Genomic DNA, 20,077 nt, shown 5'->3' with positions numbered 1-20,077 from the left:
TCTATGAGAAAGGAGGTAAGGATATTCAATGGAAAAAAGATAGTCTCTTCAATAAGTGGTGCTGGGAAAACTGGACAGCTACATGTAAAAGAATGAAATTAGAACACTCTCTAACACCATACACAAAGATAAACTCAAAATGGATTAAAGACCTAAATGTAAGGCCAGACACTATAAAACTCTTAGGGGAAAACATAGGCAGAACACTCTATGACATACATCACAGCAAGTTCCTTTTTGACCCACCTGCTAGAGAAATGGAAATAAAAACAAAAATAAACAAATGGGACCTAATGAAACTTAAAAGCTTTTGCACAGCAAAGGAAACCATAAACAAGATGAAAAGACAACCCTCAGAATGGGAGAAAATATTTGCAAATGAAGTAACTGACAAAGGATTAATCTCCCAAATAGTTAACAGCTCATGCAGCTCAATGTTAAAAAAACAAACAACCCAATCCAAAAATGAGCAGAAGACCTAAGTAGACAGTTCTGCAAAGAAGACATACAGATGGCCAAGAAGCACATGAAAAGCTGCTCAACATCACTAATTATTAGAGAAATGCAAATCAAAACTACAATGAGGTGTCACCTCACACCAGTTAGAATGGGCATCATCAGAAAATCTACAAATGCTGGAGAGAGTGTGGAGAAACGGGAACCCTCTTGAACTGTTGGTGGGAATTTAAATTGATACAGCCACTAGGGAGAACAGTATGGAAGTTCCTTAAAAAACTAAAAATAGAATTACCATATGACCCAGCAATCCCAGTACTGGGCATGTATCCTGAGAAAACCATAATTCAAAAAGACACATGCACCTCAATGTTCATTGCAGCACTATTTACAATAGCCAGGTCATGGAAGCAACCTAAATGCCCATCGACAGACGAATGGATAAAGAAGATGTGGTACATATATACAATGGAATATTACTCAGCCATAAAAAGGAACGAAATTCCGTCATTTGTAGAGACATGGATAGATCTAGAGACTGTCATACAGAGTGAAATAAGTCAGAAAGAGAAAAACAAATATTGTATATTAACACATATATGTGGAACCTACAAAAATGGTACAGATGAAATGGTTTGCAGGGCAGAAATTGAGACACAGATGTAGAGAACAAACCTATGGACACCAAGTGGGGAAAGCGGTGGGGTGGTGGTGGTGGTTGTGTGATGAACTGGGAGATTAGGATTGACATATTTACACTAATATGTATAAAATGGATAAGTAATTCTAATAAGAACCTGCTGTATAAAAAAATAAGTAAAATAAAATTCAAAAATTAAAATAAAAAAAAAGATCAAGAGAAAAAACAAAAACAAAAAACAAAAGAAACCCACTGGGCAGCAGCCCTTTTGAAAAATCCTCAGAGGATTCAGTCTGAGCAAATCCCATGACCTTGACTTCCATCCTTTACCCTGTTCTGTCATTTGACTCCGCCTACTCCTCCTCAGCTTCTTTTTCATGGTTCACTTTAAAATCTTCCTTAGTTAACTCCACTTCAACCTTGCTCATTCTACTCCTGTCTCATCTTTTCTTCTAGTCCAAATGTTTACTGTAGTCCACGTTGGGGGAAGAGCTGAATGAAAACTGGGCTTGACTGGAGCTGAAGCATGACCTCAGGCAAGTCTGACCCTGAGTTTCAGTTCGGAAATTCAGGTAGTAATACCTGTCCTCACCTCACAGGGCTCCAATATGATCAAGTGTCATATACAATTTCTGGTATTTAGCTGACTCTATTTCCCCATGCTGATCCTTTGGAGAGGGTAACTACTTCCAAGACAAGAGTTCAGAGATTGAGGAGAGCAGTGTTTTTATTTGTCATCTCCATGTTGAGAATCAGAAATGTCCCCAATTTGGAAATAGCTACTAATATGCTGTATCAGGGACTGTGGCTACCTTATGGGTCTCCAAATTGTCCTGGGTGGGCAAATAATTCATTTAGATACAAGAGGGATGGGCCTGAAATTTCTTAGACCACAAGCATGTGGAATCCATTCATTTGGGTCAAATAACCTTGATTTTCTACTAATGTTCAGTGGATAGGCCAATGTAAAGGTTCATACAGTGAATTTGTCATAAGGGAGGAAGAGCCTGGGGGTGAGAGACCAGTATTCAAACTGTGTAGATCTGATTTCCCACACTTTGTGCTCTCAACCTACCCACACATGATCTACTCCTCACATGATTTAAAGTTGGCTCAGGCCAGAAATCCCCTTAGGTGGGTACCTGCAAATTTTAGCCTCTGGATTAATCAGGGTGATTCCTAACTGGGAAACCAAAAGCAGATATTCTCTATCAGGGGTCTTTAATCTTTTCTGAGCACTGACATCTCTGAAAACCAGTAGAAGCTATGGATCCTCTCACCAGAAAACAAAACTAACACACATTCAAACAAAATGGTTCGTTTCTGTTGTGCTCTCATTAAAAAAAAAAAAAAAAACAGCAACGGGGCTTCCTGTTTCTGGTGCCCAGGCCTCACCCACGAGTTGCTGATTGGAGAGAAGAATTCAGTGCTTTTTTTCTCTAATCTTAAGACACGAGTTCAAGAGAGCCCTGGGTCCCTTCCTAGCTTGGTTCTGGCCTGTCTCCAGAGTTCCTGGGAAGTTCTGGAGAGTAGCATGTGCTCCAGAAGGTGGGAACTGTCTCTGGCTCTGGAACTTCTACTGTTGCCTCATTTGTTCCTGGCAACCAGCATACAAGGTACTTTCCACAAATTGTCTGCCTCTAATTGTGCACTGAAAGCCCTGTCAGACGGAAAAGGGAATATGGGGCGTGGCTCCACCTGGAAGTGGAGTAGGGGGTCCGGGCAGCAGTGGTAAGTTGGGGAGCCCTCCTTAGCCTGGAGAATCAGACTCCATCTCTTTCCCCAAGGGGCCGTGACAAAATTAGGACCTTGGTGAGATGGGGAAGTAGGCCCCTCATATTTAGTGCTGTGGTTTGTCCTCTGTAAAGTCTCCTTGCATTGTGAATAACAGGAAGCTACTCTGAGAGCCGCCACATTTTATGCTCAGGTGTGTTGTGCTCCTTGAGGCATTCGTTGAGACCTTTGTCTTTGCAAGGAGTTGTGTCATGAGCAAAGGTAAATGATGCTGTCATTGTCCCAGAGAGAGACAAAACTGTGGGAAAGGAAACTTGTCTAGGGTCTCTGAGTGAGAGTCTGAGCAGAGAACTCAGTATCAGAGGAACCTCCAAACATCTGATTAAGAGTTCAGGTTCATTCTTCTGCCATGGGCTTGTTCTGGTCCCCTCGTGTGCTAATTTTCCTTTCCCTGTTACAGCTGCCCAGCCCTCCAGAACCTGTCTGAGAATTGAGAGCTAAGTTATTGTCTTTCTCACTATTCCCCCTAATAAATACTCAGGTCTTTTTCATTTGAGAGGCTTTAATGCTCACCACTATGGAAAAAAATGAGTAAAAGTGAATGTTCTTATGGTAAACAAATATAACATCATAGAATTATGACAGTATGTAACTTTTAGGTAGACGAGATAGCAATGCTTAAAGGAAACCCTGTTGGCCAATTATGCAAGGCCTCTCAGGGTGGTAATACATTGGATCTGGTTTATGACTGGTTTAGGAGAGGAAGAAATTTTTCTCTACCCTTCTAGGTTCTTCTGGCTGGTCTAAGGATTAAATTGACATGAGACATATTAACAAGAGAAAATCAGAGTTTAATATTGCATACATGGGAGAAACCCAGAAAACCTGAGTAACTTGCCATAATGGCTGAAGTCCTCACCTTAAATATCATCCTCAGCTAAAGACAAAACAGGATGTTGAAGGTGACAGTTCTGGGAGGTTATCAGGAAGAGCACAGTAAACAAGGGTAAGGTTGTTAGGCAGATTTAAGTTAGCGCCTTCTCCAGTGATAAGAGTTTCTAGAGACCAAAAGAGTTTCTAGAGATTTGGTCTCCCTCTCTGTCCTCTTCCGGTACAGAGAGGGAGACGCCCTTACAAATGAAAATTTCCCTTACAAATATAAATGTTTCTTACAAAAGGGTAACTCCTACATGGTTTTCAGAATGTTTACCACGTCTTCTCTTTCTTTAGAAAATAACCAGCTTAAAACAATTAATATGCCAAAGAAACATATATTAGGGTGGCAAATTCTGCTCCCTTAGGCTGTATGAGCCTAGAGACATGATGTCTTCAGGGCACTCGTGGCTGTGTGGGCTCCATGGGACTGACTGTACTCATAGGACACTGATATGACCTTGGGAGTGGGGACTGGCATGAAGTATTCATCCAATTGTTGGGAAAGATAAAGATGCCAAGAGAACTGGAATATTTCAGGACTTTTCTAGACTTAGGTCAATGTGTCTAAATCTTTTTATGTCTAGATTATGCCTACAGATGGTCTTTTTATCCCCAATTTATGACCCCCTCACCCCATAACCACATTTCATCTAAATTTAACTTTGCTGTTTGCCTTGAAGGAGGTTCTGTCTCTCTTACCTCTACGTCTATATAAATGCCTTTCCTTCTGCCTAAAATTTCCTTCACTCTCTTCTCTCCAGCTCCTCCCTTAGCATTCCATTTTCATGTGACTTCCTCCTGGAAACCTCAGGCTCCAGGTTATGGTTGGTGAACTGCTTAATTGTCTGTTTCCTTGAGCCCCATGAGGACAGGGACCTTGTCCAGTGCTAAACCTGGCACAGTGCCTAGAACATGGCATGGGCTCAATAAATAATTATTAATCCTATGAATGAATGACATCAAAGGACTTCCTTTCAGGTTATCTGTCCAGATCTTCCTAGGGGTATAGTAATTCTCTCCTCCCCAGTAAGGGATGCTCTTGTGACGAAATTTAAGAAGTAGTTTTAAATCTTCTCCTTAATCCCTCCTCAGACTTGAGTTTCTCAGCTCTCTGACCTCAGGGCCCCCTCATCACTAGTAGGCATCTTCCCTGTCTCCCTTCAGTACAACAGAGTGTGGTGGAAACAGCTTGAACTGGGAATCAGAAGACCTATGTTCTGTGTTCCATGCCATGGGACTTTCTATAAATTGTGAAAGCTTCCTGAGCCTCAATTTTCTCCACTCTGTTATGGGTATAACAATATGCTCACCATTTTTTCAAGGGGTTATTGTTAAGATCAAAAGAAATAAAGAATGTGAAATTGCTCTGTGATTGTGACCACATACAATTTGAGGTAGATAAGAGCTGAGAAGAACATAAGGAAACTCCAAAGCCCAACACGCTCTCCTGAGCCACAGACCTGAATTTCTAACTGCTTTTAAAACATCTCCAGACTCTCCAAACACATTTCCAAAATCTAACTCCCCATCTTTGTTCCAGCTATCTACTGCTGCATAACAAGCCACCACAACACTGGGACTTCATCACCTTCCATTTAGTCATTGCAATCTGGCCGATTAAACTCATTAGACTTCCCATCTCAGGAAATGGCACTCTCTCTGTTCATCTTGTCCCCCATGACACACATCTGGAATCTTGATATCTATTGACAAATTACTTCCTTGAAAGGTTTGTACAGGTTTGTTAAATAGTTGATCTCATTAGAGAGCTCCAGGTAACTCTATATCAATATCTTTAAGACTCATCTCTTTCAGTTCTTCAAAGTTTTACTAGAAATCACATGACTTGTTTTTAGAGTAATCAGAATTTCTCCTTTAGGACCTCTTTCTCCTTCCTGGGTAGACTCTTTTTGTATGAAATTACAACTTCCTTTGATCTGATTTTTCCCCCTGTTTTAGTTTTGCTTCTCTACAGACAAGAAACATGGTTAAGCACAGGAAAGATCTGCTTCATTTTCTGTTATAAACTACAGGTAAACACAGTTACTTTATCCTAAGCATCCACACACATAACCAACTACTTCTTCTTGATAGAATTAAATCAAAATAGTACTTTTCTTTAAGTATTTTCTACTTCTAAAACATGGAATTGTTAGGAAGGCAAATCAAGATTTTTTCAATTTACTTTAAAAATTGAAAAAATACATAAATATATTATATATAAGAAAAATATAAGTGAATCTATCTATCTGAATTTATTAGACAATCCTCTGTAACAGACTAAACCACCACCTTGATATCCTAAGTTGTACTACAATGGCTGGGCATTAATTTTTGCAATCTATATCAGTAATATTAATGCATCTTTCTTCAACTTGTGATTGGATTAAAGAATGCTTCTAGAAGACTAGAATATTTTTTGTTCCCTTTTTTTATGGTTAATCAAGCATTCTTTCTACTGTTTCTATCTTTAGGTTCATGTTGCTTTTTAAGCCTACCCTTTCATTAGATATTTCATAACAAAACTCACATTTCTTTTATTAAATTAATTTTTATTTTATGTTGGAGTGTAGTTGATTTACAATATTGTGTTAGTTTCAGGTGTACAGCAAAGTGATTCATTTATACGTAAACATATATTCATTCTTTTTCAGATTCTTTTCCCCAAACTCACTTTTCCTTTGCTATTCTCAGGCATGAGTCTCAGCCCATGAGAGGTTGCTGGGTTTATATTTCAAGGTTTCCCTTAGCTGCTTTTTATTGATTTGTTGATACTGAAACCATGAATGCTCTACTCAACACTCTTTTATGTTGTTTCTTTTGAGAGTTTCTGGGCAGCTTCTCCATTGCTCCTCTGCTGTCTATGTCCTAATAGTCATCTTTTATTCATTTATTCAGGACCCAACCATAAGACAGGGCTGCTGCACTGTCCCAGTTTGGGCACATTATGATACTTAAGAAACACTGTTCATTGGTCATAAGTAATTAAATAGTAACTCCAATTTCTACTTGAAGTCTCTCAAAGGATGTTAAAGGGAATCCAATTTATAAGCTATAGTAATACTTCTACCATATCCTCTCCTGTCCTCTTCAGTCTTCTCAAACCATCCCACTCATGTGCTGCCCAGAGATTCTCACTCTTTTGAGCCTTAGTACTATAGCACCCCGATTTCCTAAACCAACCTGAGTGGCCCCTGTTTATCTTCTCCTTTCCTCTCTGCCTTTTCAGTTCAAACCAATCTTAAGAAGTAAGCAAAAAAAAAAAAGCTAAGTGGCAGTAAAAATAAGAAAAATGTGACTAGTAGGAGGTCATGAGGAGATGACTGGGAACACTTATGTATGCATTTGTGTCCCTGCCATTCATTCATTCTTTCATTCTATACTAAACAACAAATGTGAGCCAAGTATTGTGGGGATTCAAAATTAAGTAAGACATGGTTTTTGCCTTTGAGAAGTTCACAATCTTAGTGACTATGTGTCTGTTATAGTTTTTCCCTCCCCCTCACACTTTAGTTTGAAGTTCTTTTGAGCATGTTGGGGATACCCTGGACAAACAAGATCTCATTGTTATAAAGCAGACTCCATTCTCACAAGGAGAAATGATGTGTATTATAACTGGGTCTGGATCATGACTTGAGTCTATATGCTCTGTATTCTTCATTCCTCATTGGGTTCATCTTCATTCCTCCTTCCCCAAGGAAGCTTCAGGTAAGTTCTCTGGTCTTACCATGTTGCTGGGGCCTCTTTCTTATCATCACATGTCCTAGCCAAAGACTTGGTTTTGTTTTTCTTTTGTGCATGCTGATGTCTTTTACTTTTAGACCTAGCCTACAAGTGAAAGCTTCTTCAGGAGCTGCTACAGTTTTTTGGATTTTTGGCCCCTACTTCAACATTCTTCACTCTTCCAGATTCACATATAGGCATTCATTCCTAAAAAATATATCATTAGTCTAGTCCTTATTTTACCACTGTTTTGGTACAATAAAGTAAGTTCAACAAGCAGTTGTTAAACATCTCAATACTTAATGCATAGTACTAGATGTTATGGATACAAAATTAACGTAGGTAATAATAATAAAACAATACATGACATTTATTGAATACTTACTAATCTTCCAAGTATTAGTCTAAGTACTTTATGTGTATTGATTATTTGTATTAATTTAATTGTATTCTAAGAATTTATTTGTGTAACTCTGGGTCAGGGTTCTTTAGAGAAAAAGAACCAATAGGATATATATAAATATATAGAAAGAGATTTATTATGAGGCCCATGCAGTTATGGAAGCATAACCCATATTATGTACTTCTTTGGAGAAGTCCCATGATCTGCCATCTGCAAGATGGAGGCCAGGAAAGCTACAGGTGTAGTTCCAGTACAAATCCACAGGCCTGAGAATATATAGACTCATGATTTGAGTCTATTTGCTCTGTGTCCTTCATTCTCAGTGGACTCATCTTCATTCAACATTCCACAAAGAGGCTTCAGGGAGCCAATGGTCTAATTCCTAGTCCAAGTCCTAAGGTCCAAGGACCAGGAACACTGATGTCCAAGGGTAGGAGAAGATGGATATCCCAGCTCAAAGTAGAAAGCAAATTTGCCTTTTTTTCTGCCTTTTTGTCCTATTCTGGTCCTCAATAGATTGGATGATGTTCACACACATTGGTGAGGGTGATCTTCTTACTCCGTTTACTGATTCAAATGCTAATCTCTTCCAGAAAAACCCTTATAGATGATCCAGAAATAATGTTTTACCAGCTCTCTGGGCATCCTTTAACTCAGTAAACTTGACACATGAACTTCACCTTCACAAACTCTGTAAGATAAATACTAAAACAAAGGCAGAGAGGCTAGGTAAAATGCTCAAGGTTATACATCTAGTAAGTGGGCTAGGATTTAAATAGTCTAATTCTAGAGCCCATGATCTTTTTTTTTTCTTTTTGAATTGTATTTATTTATTTATTTATTTTTGGCTGTATTGGGTCTTTGTTGCTGCACGCAGGCTTTCTCTAGTTGTGGCGAGCTGGGCATACTCTTTGTTGCAGTGTACAGTCTTCTCATTTCAGTGGCTTCTCTTGTTGTGGAGCACGGGCTCTAGGCACATGGGCTTCAGCATTTGTGGCATGCAGGCTCAGTAGTTGTGGCTCGTGGGCTCTAGAGCACAGGCTCAGTAGTTGTGGCACACGGGCTTAGTTGCTCCGCGGCATGTGGGATCTTCCTGGGCCAGGGCTTGAACCCGTGTCCCCTGCATTGGCAGGCAGATTCCTAACCACTGCACCACCAGGGAAGTCCCCAGAGCCCATGATCTTAACCATTATACTACAATGGAAAATGAGTTAAACTCATGAGATTCGTTTTTTGTCCGTAGGAAGCATGTGGTCTGGTGATAAAGGCAAGTAATAGACATTAAATGGATCACTTTAATATGATATGAGTTCTAAGATATAGACATGCACAGGATATTGTAGCTTTCCTTCCTCCTTCCTTCACCACCTATGTGTAATGATTCAAAAAAAGCCATCCTGGTGGTTGGCTGTGACTTCTCACTGAGAAATAAAGTGGTTAATTGTGGGTTGTGCTATCGTCCTAAGCATATGTCTGAGACTTGTTGGAAAGTCTACCAAGGATGACCTAGGCCAGCAGTTCTCAACCAGAATGAAGGCAGGAAGATTTTTCCTCCCAGGGGGCATTTGGCATTGTCTGGAGATATTTTTGATGGTCACAACTGGAATGATGCTACTGGCATCTAGTGGGCAGAGGTCAGGGAGGCTGCTAAATATCCTACAATGCACAAGGACAGCCCTTCACAACAAGGAATTCTCTGGTCCAAAAAGTCAATAATGCCAAGGTTGAAAAACACTAGGCTGTCTATTGTCACCACTTTTATTAATTCACATGGAAACAAGTAACAGAATGAGAACGAGTCTAGAATATGTGTCTAGTAATTTTAAAATCTTGAAGAGAAAGTATGCTCCTGAAGAGGCTGTATGGTCCAAGAGGCCAGAGACTCTGCATTGCTGATGTCAGAGCCTAGAACAGGACCTGGCACATAGTCATTGTTCAAATATTGTTGGTTGGACTGAACTGATTATGTCACAGAGATTATAAAATATGGAATGGATCAATCAGAAACAGTGTGGAAATAAATGTCTGTGTGTGTCTGTGAACGCACCAGGCATACATTAAATGCTCCATAACTGGTTGTTGAATGGATAGATGGATGGTTGGAAGGATTAGTGACTAGGAACTTGAAAGACCTGGGAACACAGGCATTTTGAATCTTTATTGAAAAGAATGTTTTTGGAAATGATAGACATGTGGAAATTAAATAGGTATAGATACGATGTTAAACAATATGAAGTTTTGTGTGACAGTATATGAGGTAAGAGCGATATAGATCATATTTCTTCTTTCCTCTACCATTAGCTTTTTTCTACTGCTCTTTCTCAGCCTATACATTTACACTTAGTTTTCCTCCCTCCACAGAGAGTGTTAGCAGACCTCCCTTCATCTTATGTCTTCTGGCTATCACCTTTCCTTTCTCCTTGCATTCAAGAAACCAGGTTTTTTAGAACTGAGGCTTATACAATTTGGGGTGCCCTCATGAGAAAGAGAACAGAACTGTAAACACAAATAGGAAAAAAAAATGAATGTAGTTAGAATGAGAAAAGAAAGCCCAGTGTATCACAAGTTTTTTTAAAAGCTGACAAATACAAAAATCACAAAAGCCAGAAAAATAGCACAATATTTTTATTAATAAAATGCTTTCACTCTCCTATAATACTTTGCCACTGACTAACTCTGGTTCCCTTTCATTTCAAACCTTGTTTCTCCTTTACTTCTTACCTACTGCTGGAGAACTAAATTGAACCACAAGGAACACAAACACAGAGAGGAGACGTGACTCGTCATCATTTTATTTGAAAATGTCCTGTTATGAGAGTAAGGGAGAGAGCCAGGTCTGGCTCAGTGTCCTTTTTCTTTCTCGTCTAGGGCAGAATTAGACGGATTATAAGCACATCTCCTGTCCTCATGCCCACTTCTCAAGCTCTAACTATCATTGAATTCCTGATCAGTGGTCAGGCCCTCTGATAAAGATCATACTCACTGCTCCCAAGCAAAAGTCTCTTCCTTCTTCTTTGTTCCACCAGCCCAGGCCAAAGCCTGGGCCACTGGGCAGCTCTGCCTTCTCTAAAATGGGTCTCACTCACTCTGACTCTCATTGGCAGATTATTCAAAATATGCCGTCTCCGGCAGCAACGTGAGTCTGCCAATCTCCAGTTTGCCGAGGAACTACAAATCACTCACCTGGTTTTATAATGCTGACCAGAAGATTGTAGAATGGGAATCCGGTCAGCCTAAATACTTCAATACTAAATTTAAGGACAAGGCCAGGCTTGATCCTCAAAGTGGCACACTGCACATCGATAACATCCAGAAGGAGGACAGCAGCACTTACCTCCTGATGGTGCTGAAGGACACTGGGGATGAGGACGAATGGAAGATCTCACTGGTGGTGCTTGGTGAGTTCGGGGAACCAAGCAGCAAGTCCCCACTCTAGGGCCCTGGACGGACCACTGGGAGGGGACTCTCCCTGGGGGGGTGGGGAAACCTCAGGATAGGCTTAATTCATTTCTCCTGGAGCCAGTTCCACTTGGAAGTGAGGCTGGGCCAGCCAGACTCGAAGTAGATTACTCTGGGACATTTAAAACCTCTTCTGACATTAAGGAGTCTAAGATTTGAAGATAAAGAAAACAGTAAGGATGGTTTCCTCTCTATTCTCTTCATGCTCTCCTGTGATCAACCCAAATCAGTTCTGAGCTCTTCTTAATAACATAACTGAACAAAGACTTCATCAAACATAAGGAAAAAGATAGAAGAGATAAAGAATTGGGTAAGAGATGTTCAAGAGTGTTTTTACCTTTCAGAATGGTTGGGACAAAAACTTCCACTCCTAGCGCCAGCCTAACCAGTATATGTGAAGTAAGGGCTTGAACATTATACTTGGAGTCAGACAGACCTGGGTTTAAAACCCTGGTCAGTAACTTACTATCTGTGTGAACTTGGAGAAAGATCTTGCCATCTCTGCCCCATTAGGTAAGATTCTGTTGATGGCAAGTGATGGAGACCAATTTGATGTACCTTTAGCAAAAAAGGAGAATTTCTTTAAAAAAAGAAAACTAGGACTATTTAAAGCAATGCAAGGAGTTTAGCAGAGTCAAAAAGGGCTGAAGGGGAGGAAGAACGGTCTAAGAGGCTAAAATCCCCTGCTCACTCACTTCCTCCATGTCATATGGCCTGAAAATTCAAGACGTACTGGGAACAGGAAAGATTCAAAGGCTTTTACAGTGTTTTTTTAAAAAAAATCCCAAATTTATATCATTTACCAAATTCTGTGGTAAATACTCCCACCACAGCCACCTCCAAACTGCTAACAGTTTCACAACCAACTTGCAACATTTCTGCATATCTTAAAATCCACAAACTGGCTTGGCTTTAGCACACTTGCCTAGGGATAAGACCCTGAGGATGCGATTAGCAGAAGAATCATCCTTCAGTCCAGCCCAGGAATTTCTGACAGCTCAAAGGGGGCCTCTTGGAGCCAGGCTGCCCTAGCTGGCTCTGTCCACAAAGTGCTCAGGGCTGTGCTGCTTACCATGGGAAATGAGGAAGGTATGCAAGACTTGAGGCCAGACCACAGGAAATGATGAAAAACAGTATGAAGATTGCTCATATAAAGTATGCAGGAGGAGTCCAGCAATCTGATAGGGTTTCATGGAGGAGATGGATCTAGAGTTCAGGAGGTCAGATGGCAGAGTCTCCATTGCCCCTCACAGACATACAACCCAGAGGCCAGCACTGATTGGGTCAATTCTCTGCCACATTTTAATCCTCTGACATCTGAGCTGCATTGATTCTGTAAGTGTTTTACCCTTGACCAGAAGGAAAAGACCCCAGAGGATTTCAAGTAAAGCAGTCCTAGTCAAGGAAGGAGCAGATGATGGGATTACCTCTCAACCAATCTGGCTGCAGGATGACAGCAGTGAGGACGCTGTGACCTCCAGCATGCATGTAACGCTTACACCCTGCAAAAGCACTTCCTCATGGACGATGACATTGTATCTTACTAACATTGTGCTGTGAAGCAGAGTCATCTTACATGCAAGAAGGAAGTTCAAGGGGTTAGTTATCTTGCCTAATGTCACTCTACCAGGGCCAAGTCCAGGACCCAGGCTGGTCTCACTGTAAAGCAAGTGTTATGTCTTTTCTATCGCATAACTGATTCATCCATCCATCCATCCATCCACCTATCCCTTTCATCAGATACTTATAGAATACCTGCTCTGTGGCTGGCACTGAGATACCAAAGTTAACTGATGCAGTGCTGTTCATCACTACTGATTTTTGCTGGGAATTCCATGAGGTTCTTCTCTGTAGTTCTGCCAGCGTCCAGGAAAGGTATAGGGTGATACCTCTTACCCCAGGACTCTTGCTGAATCTGAGCCCAAGAACTCTTGAAGGACTGATAGGCCAAGGTGCCAAGTGTGGGCCATTGCTAGAGAAGGGGCCCTGAGCAGCTCAGACAGTTGGGATATCAAGTCCAACCCCGCTGATCTCTATGCTAAACCATTGCTGTTCTTTCTGGCCCACAGCCGGTCGTAATCCCATTTTTGTTTCTGGGTGCATGGCTCCCCCTTCTGGATCCAGCTTAGCTTCACTCCAAGGAGTAGCTGTTTCAGTCGGAAGCCTCCAGAGGTCAAAGCTGCTCACTGGCTCCCTCTGCAGGGGCCTCCTCTCCATGACTGCTCCTGCAGCCCGCTGGGGCTCCCTTTGTACTTTGTTGGCTAAACCCTCCCAGCATAAATGCTTCATAAATGCATAAACCCATTGTCTCATCTTGACGTATTCATTTTTAGACCCTGTAACAAAGCCTGTCATAGATGTCAAGAAGACACAGGAAGTGAACAAGTGTAACCTAACCCTGTCCTGTGTGACCCAGGACCAGCCTGTAAACTACATCTGGTATGCAGAGTCCCTTCCAAAAGAGTTCCAGAGCAGTGTGCTTGAAGTGACCCATGCACCACAAAACTACTCCAGGTCTTACACCTGCCAAGTCAGCAATCCTGTGAGCAGCCAAAATAAGACAGTCAACTTCACTTCACCCTGTGTACAGGGTAAGAGATACTGCCAGGGGAGCTGAGGTGGGCACAGGGTAACTAGTCTTCTCTTGAAGGAAGAAAAGCTTGGAGATCTTATTCAGCCTCCTGGCACAGAAATTAGTGGAGAATCCCAAAGGCGTCTGTGAGGCATGGAAGACTTGGGTTCTCTAAGGTTTCACTGCCTTGCTGAAAGGGTTCACCACCTCTCAGAGAGCTCACCTCGGCTTTGTGGAGCTCAGTGTCCTCATCTGCAAAGGGCAGTTGGCACAGGGGCTCTGATTTCCCCTTCTCCTGCCGTGCTCTAACAGTGCATGGTCCTGGAATCTGAGGCCAGTGTCCTTGCAGAATAATCTGAGATTTCAGGGTGAGCAGGGAGAAAAAGGGCAAGTAGGGGAACAGTCCAGACACTGTTGGGCAGCAACACAGAGACATTTCTGGTAGGCAGCAAAGGAAAAAAGGGCCAAGTGGACGAGCATGAGCGAGAACAAGTGGTGAACAGGAGATCCTGATCCTAAGGTAGAGACTTTCTGTTCTTCCCCAGGTGTATGCTCCTTGATGAAGTTGCAAAAGCAAACTCTGGGTTTCATGTTTCAGATTTCTCTGTCGCCTGGGAGGATCCACTCATTAGAGCATCACTCCTGGTTCTCTCTCAAGCCTACACAGGTCCCATAGTGGGGTAGCTATGAGCATAGGTTTTGGAGTCAGTTACACCTGGGATTAATCCTGGGACTGTCACTTACCAGCTAAACAAGTTACTTAGCTTCTCCAAGTCATGTCCTTCTTTTTTAATTTTTACATCTTTATTGGAGTATAATTGCTTTACAATGTTGTATTAGCTTCTGCTGTACAACAAAGTGAATCACTGTATGTATACACATATCCCCATATCCCCTCCCTTTTGAGCCTCCCTCCCACCCTCCCTCTCCCACCCCTCTAGGTGGTCACAAAGCACCGAGCTGATCTCCCTGTGCTATGCGGCTGCTTCCCACTAGCTATCTATTTTACATTTGGTAGTGTATATCTGTCAATGCTACTCTCTCACTTCATCCCAGCCTCCCCTTCCCCCACTGTGTCCTCAAGTCCGTCCTCTATGTCTGCGTCTGTATTCCTGCCCTGCCAGTAGGTCCATCAGTACCATTTTTCTAGATTCCATATATATGCATTAGCATAGGGTATTTTTCTCTTTCTGACTTACTTCACTCTGTATGAAGTCATGTCCTTCTTAAATAAGACAAAATAATAGTTCTTATCTCATACTGTTATAAGGATTAAATGAGACAATACAGATAACTACCTAGCACAATATCTAACAAGTCCTCAGTGAATGGTAGTTAACTTAGGCCCAGTCTTTTTAATTCTAGAGACACTAGGGATTTGGGAACCACTTAATAAATTTGGATCACCATCTTCAGCATTCCAGGCCCTGTACTCTCCACACGCCTGAAATCATATCCCCAAGCCCTGGTGTACAGATCCCTCCAGAATAACTCATACCTGTGATGCCAACATTTACCTGAGATCCCTGTCATACCCAATCATCAGGGATCATGGCCCCTGGAGACATGGCTCTTTCATGGTCTTCCTGGACCCAGTCTACTCTGCCCACCTGTGCTGATTTCTTTACCTCTGCTCCCACACATGAGCTATGGAAGCTGTATGTTCAGTATTCTTCCCAACCTACTGGTCATGTCTCTTCTAGTCTTTCCTGATATGCCCTGCTTTTCTGCCACCATAGACCCAATATGACACTTTGGTGTCTGACCATAAGACCACCAGTTGGCTGGGTGGTTCTAGCACCACATTTATATCACCATCATATCCTGAGATCCAGAAAATGGAAGAGAAACAATCCCTGTCCTTTATAGAATGAAGTGGCTGCTCATTCACAGAGAGGATGAAAACAATAATACATCTATTTTTTGAAGGGCTAAGCCCATCTTGTCACTTTTTAGCTGTCCAAATTATCCTAGAAAAGTACCCCTAATTCTTCTTCCCTAATTTATCAGGATCCTCTCCTCCCCTCCCCTGCCTTCCCCTTCTGTATCTCTTTATTTCCCTTTCTTTTTTTTTTCCTACCCTTTTTTTCTTCCTAGTTGGTACTGATGGTTAGTAGTGTAGAGAAACACGGAAGGGAAGTAATACTTCCTTCCCTAAAGTTAGCGCATAGCATCATATTATCAACTGCACCTGAAGCTCTGCCCTACTTAATGGCTGCCCAGTGTAGGAGAGTGATTCTTTCCCAGGTCCAGAGATGTGCCAAGGTAACCTTCAAGTACAGGACTCAGCTCAGCCAGTGATATTTAAGGGATTTCTGTACTCTTTATACTTTACATCTGGGAGTTTGAGCTTTGCTCAATCTGGGAAAAGGATGTCCCAGGCACACTGGGTCTGGATTCAGGGAGGAAACAGTTCTCCTGCTCTATAAGCTCCCATGCCAATGTCCAGTACCCCTGCCCTTTCTCAACACATTAATCAAGACACCTAAATGTTTTGTGTTTTCTTGCTATTTCAGCCCAATCCTCTGGAGTAGCTTGGACTGCAACTTGGCTAGTGATCATGGTAACCACTGTTCTTGGTCTCCTATGGATCTGAGATAAGCTCTTCTAACTCAAGAGTGAAACTTCAAGAATGCAAGATCTTGCCCTCATCAGTAACCATACTATTAACCAGGACAGAAATTCTGGCTATATAGGATGGGGGAAAGTACTGAGATGTCTACAAGGATTTTCAAATTAACTTTTTAAAACCACAGTAATATTTTATTTTATATCCTCTAGTTGTTTTTTAACATACATATACACATGCATTCTTCCCACCAAAAAATGGGCAAAACGTATTATGCAATGTTTTCTTGTTGGAATAAATATTTGATATGATTGTCAAAGTGGATTCCTAAAGTTGCCCCAAATTTGTTGGACAATGCCTGCTCCACTAGCCTAGACAAACTGGAACATGGAGATACAAACGGGAACACCTGGGACCACTGCCTCCTTTGTGCCTACAGGGCTGGGAGGTAATTTGTTCTGTCCCTAACTCTCGCTTCCACATCCTTGCCAAACCTCCTGGGGTTCCAGGTCTCAAACTCCTCTCCCACCAAGTTCTGGTCTCCTTCTCAGTGGTTTGCCTTGTTCTAGCCTCTGTGAGGAACATACTTACTAGGTTTCCTGGGAATGTGAGGTCAGGCTTACTCCCCCAGAACTGAGTATGCAGCTTTTTTTTTTTTGGCCCTGATTTTTTTTACATCTTTATTGGAGTATAATTGTTTTACAATGTTGTGTTAGTTTCTGCTGTATAACAAAGTGAATCAGCTCTACGTATATGTATATCCCCTCCCTCTTGAGCCTCCCTCCCACCCTCCCCATCCCAGCCCTCTAGGTCGTCACAAAGCATCGAGCTGATCTCCCTGTGCTATGCGGCAGCTTTCACTAGCTATCTATTTTACACAGGGCAGTGATATCTGTCAATGCTACTCTCTCACTTCATTCCAGCCTCCCCTTCCCCTCCTGTGTCCACAAGTCCATTCTCTATGTCTGAGTCTCTATTCCAGCCCTGTCACTACATTCATCAGTACCATTTTTCTAGATTCCATATATATTGAGTATGCAGCTTTACCACATAAAGAGGGTCCTTCCCAAGCCTCTTATTGGGAGTTGAGTTTCCTCTCCTCTTTTCACCATTGTTGCTGTGTGGGCAGCTCTTCAAGTCCTAGTTGTGTCCTGAGATCCAAAAAACCATCAAATCGACTAAATGCTGTCATCAGGGTCTTTCATTATAGGAGGGTAAGAGCTACCAGGCCCACCATTGACATAAAACCTGGATTTTTTGCTGTATGTTCTCCTCCTCTAAGGTTCTCCATGGGCCTGAAGCTGAGAGGGTCACTAAAGGATGTGCTTCCCTTTCAATGAACTGTCCCACCACAGACCATTTTCTCTTTACACCCAATCAGCCTTACCTCCCCTTCCGCTCATCACTTCTGTGGCAGAGATAATACTGTGTGTTCATCAAACACTTTCATTTCCTTTCTGGACTTTGATGGTTAATAATTTTATGTGTCAAAACTTATTCTGGGTGTGTCTCTGAGGGTGTTTTTGGGTGAGGTTAACATTTGAATCAGTAGACTGAGTAAAGCAGATTATCCTCTCCAGTGTGGGTGGGCCTTATCCAATCAGTTGAAGGCTTGAAAAGAACAAAAAGGCTTACCCTCCCACAAGTATGGAAAAACTCCTCCTAACTGACTGCCTTCAAGCTGGGACATTTGGTTTTTCCTGCCTTCGGACTTGGACTGGAACTACGCCATCAGCTCTCCTGGGTCTCCAGCTTGCTAACTCAGATCTTGGGACTTGTAAACCTCCATAATTGCATGAACCAGTTCCTCATAATAAATCTCTTTAAATGTGTGTGTGTGGTGTGCTACTGGTTCTGTTTCTCTGGAAAACCCTGACTAATACATCAGCCAATAGCAAAACTCTTTTTCCCAGCTCCCTTTTCATCTAACTGGGGCCCTGTACCTGGTTTTAGCCAATAGAATGTGGGTAGAATTGATGTAACAGAAAGTGAGGGACTCAGAAGTGGAACCACATAATGCAAGGAGCCTCGGTTCAAGCCATTGTTTGGAAGCCGGCTGTCTGATCTGCATTGGACATGCATGACAAGAAACTTTGGGTGTGTTTGTTACAACAAGATAGCCTGGGCTCCCTAAGACACCCTCTGTCTTCTCTCTCAGCCCAGCCTGCAGTCCCATCCCAAACTGACCTCTGATCAGCTTGCATCCTCCAATCAGGCTGTCTAGATCTCTTTTCTGTATGCAGTGTCCTCCCCTCTTCCTTCACTTTATTTTGGCAGAGGAGGAGGTTTTGTTGGGAGAAACACACACACACACACACACACACACACACACATGGGCATGCATGCACACATACACATGAATGGAATAAAAGAGCATTTCTGGGGAAAGTAGTAAGAGGAAAGAAATGTCACTTTATATCACAAATCAGCATATTCCTGGGCTGCTAAGGAAGAGGCACATCTCTCCAGGCATCACGTTTCTATTGGTTCTAGTTACTTAAAAACTTGCGGCAAATCCCACCTTAGATAGCTCAGGTCACCAGCAGCAACTCTTCTCTGCCTCTCCCATTCCTTGAGGCAGTGCCAGATACAAAATACGTGGGGCTCCGTACAAAATGCAAATTAAGGACCGCTTGTTCAAAAAGCAGGAAAAGAGTGCCATTAAATGTACCAAAATGAAGCTTTTTCCTTTCTTCCACAGACTCTCTCTACTTGGGATGGTATTTTTTAACTTGTTATTTAAAGATGTTCTAAGTAAAGAAAAACTAAAATCTTAAATTATTACTATGAATTTTACTGTTTATATTGTGCAATGTCAGTTTTGAAAGAAATACAAGAATATTACTTTGTATGTAGAATCATTGAAATTACTCAGTTCATATTTCATAGCTCATACATCCACACACATTCTACCAGCACTCTATGGAAGCCAGTGGCTTCTGTAACACAATTCCTTTGTACTTGTTTTGAGTCTCACTGAACTCCTGTGCATCGTGCATCCACTGGATTCTGCACTCATGCGGTACCATGAATGAGGCCACAAGGAACAGTGATTGACGTGCATAGTGCACACATCTCCTGCTCATGTGTGTCCTGCCTTGTCTCAATGGACTTCACTTAAAACACAAGTTGAAAGATAAAATTATTAAGAATTGCAACTCCAAATATCATATGTTATTACTTATATGTGGAATCTAAAAAAATTATATGGGGCTTCCCTGGTGGCGCAGTGGTTGAGAATCTGCCTGACAATGCAGGGGACACGGGTTCGAGCCCTGGTCTGGGAAGATCCCAAATGCCGCGGAGCAACTGGGCCCGTGAGCCACAATTACTGAGCCTGCGCGTCTGGAGCCTGTGCTCCGCAACAAGACAGGCCGCGATAGTGAGAGGCCCGAGCACCGCGATGAAGAGTGGCCCCCGCTTGCCACAACTGGAGAAAACCCTCGCACAGAAACGAAGACCCAACACAGCCATAAATAAATAAAAATTTTAAAAAATATATTAAAAAAAAATTATACAAATGAACTTACTTGCAAAACAGAAAGACTCACAGACTTCGAGAGCAGACTTGTGGTTGCTGGGGGG

General features: G+C 42.0%; 1 protein-coding gene across 2 annotated transcripts; it reads left to right on the top strand.

The window, feature by feature from the left end:
* The first annotated feature begins 2,570 nt into the window (after positions 1–2,570).
* On the top strand, positions 2,571–18,290 carry CD48 (CD48 molecule). 2 transcript variants are annotated; one of them, XM_007171752.2, is made up of 4 exons: positions 2,571–2,712; positions 10,997–11,290; positions 13,685–13,942; positions 16,440–18,290. In XM_007171752.2, the coding sequence occupies exons 1-4, from the start codon at positions 2,631–2,633 to the stop codon at positions 16,517–16,519; spliced, it is 714 nt and encodes a 237-aa protein (XP_007171814.2). In that variant the 5' UTR covers positions 2,571–2,630; the 3' UTR covers positions 16,520–18,290. The 2 variants fall into 2 exon arrangements, with proteins under 2 accessions (XP_007171814.2, XP_057412556.1); XM_057556573.1 differs by lacking the exon at positions 16,440–18,290 and having other exon boundaries at positions 13,685–13,968.
* The last annotated feature ends 1,787 nt before the right edge of the window (positions 18,291–20,077 follow it).

This window comes from Balaenoptera acutorostrata, chromosome 1, assembly GCF_949987535.1.
Source record: "Balaenoptera acutorostrata chromosome 1, mBalAcu1.1, whole genome shotgun sequence".
NCBI classification, from domain to species: domain Eukaryota; kingdom Metazoa; phylum Chordata; class Mammalia; order Artiodactyla; family Balaenopteridae; genus Balaenoptera; species Balaenoptera acutorostrata.
This window is presented reverse-complemented; position numbering and strand designations above follow the sequence as displayed.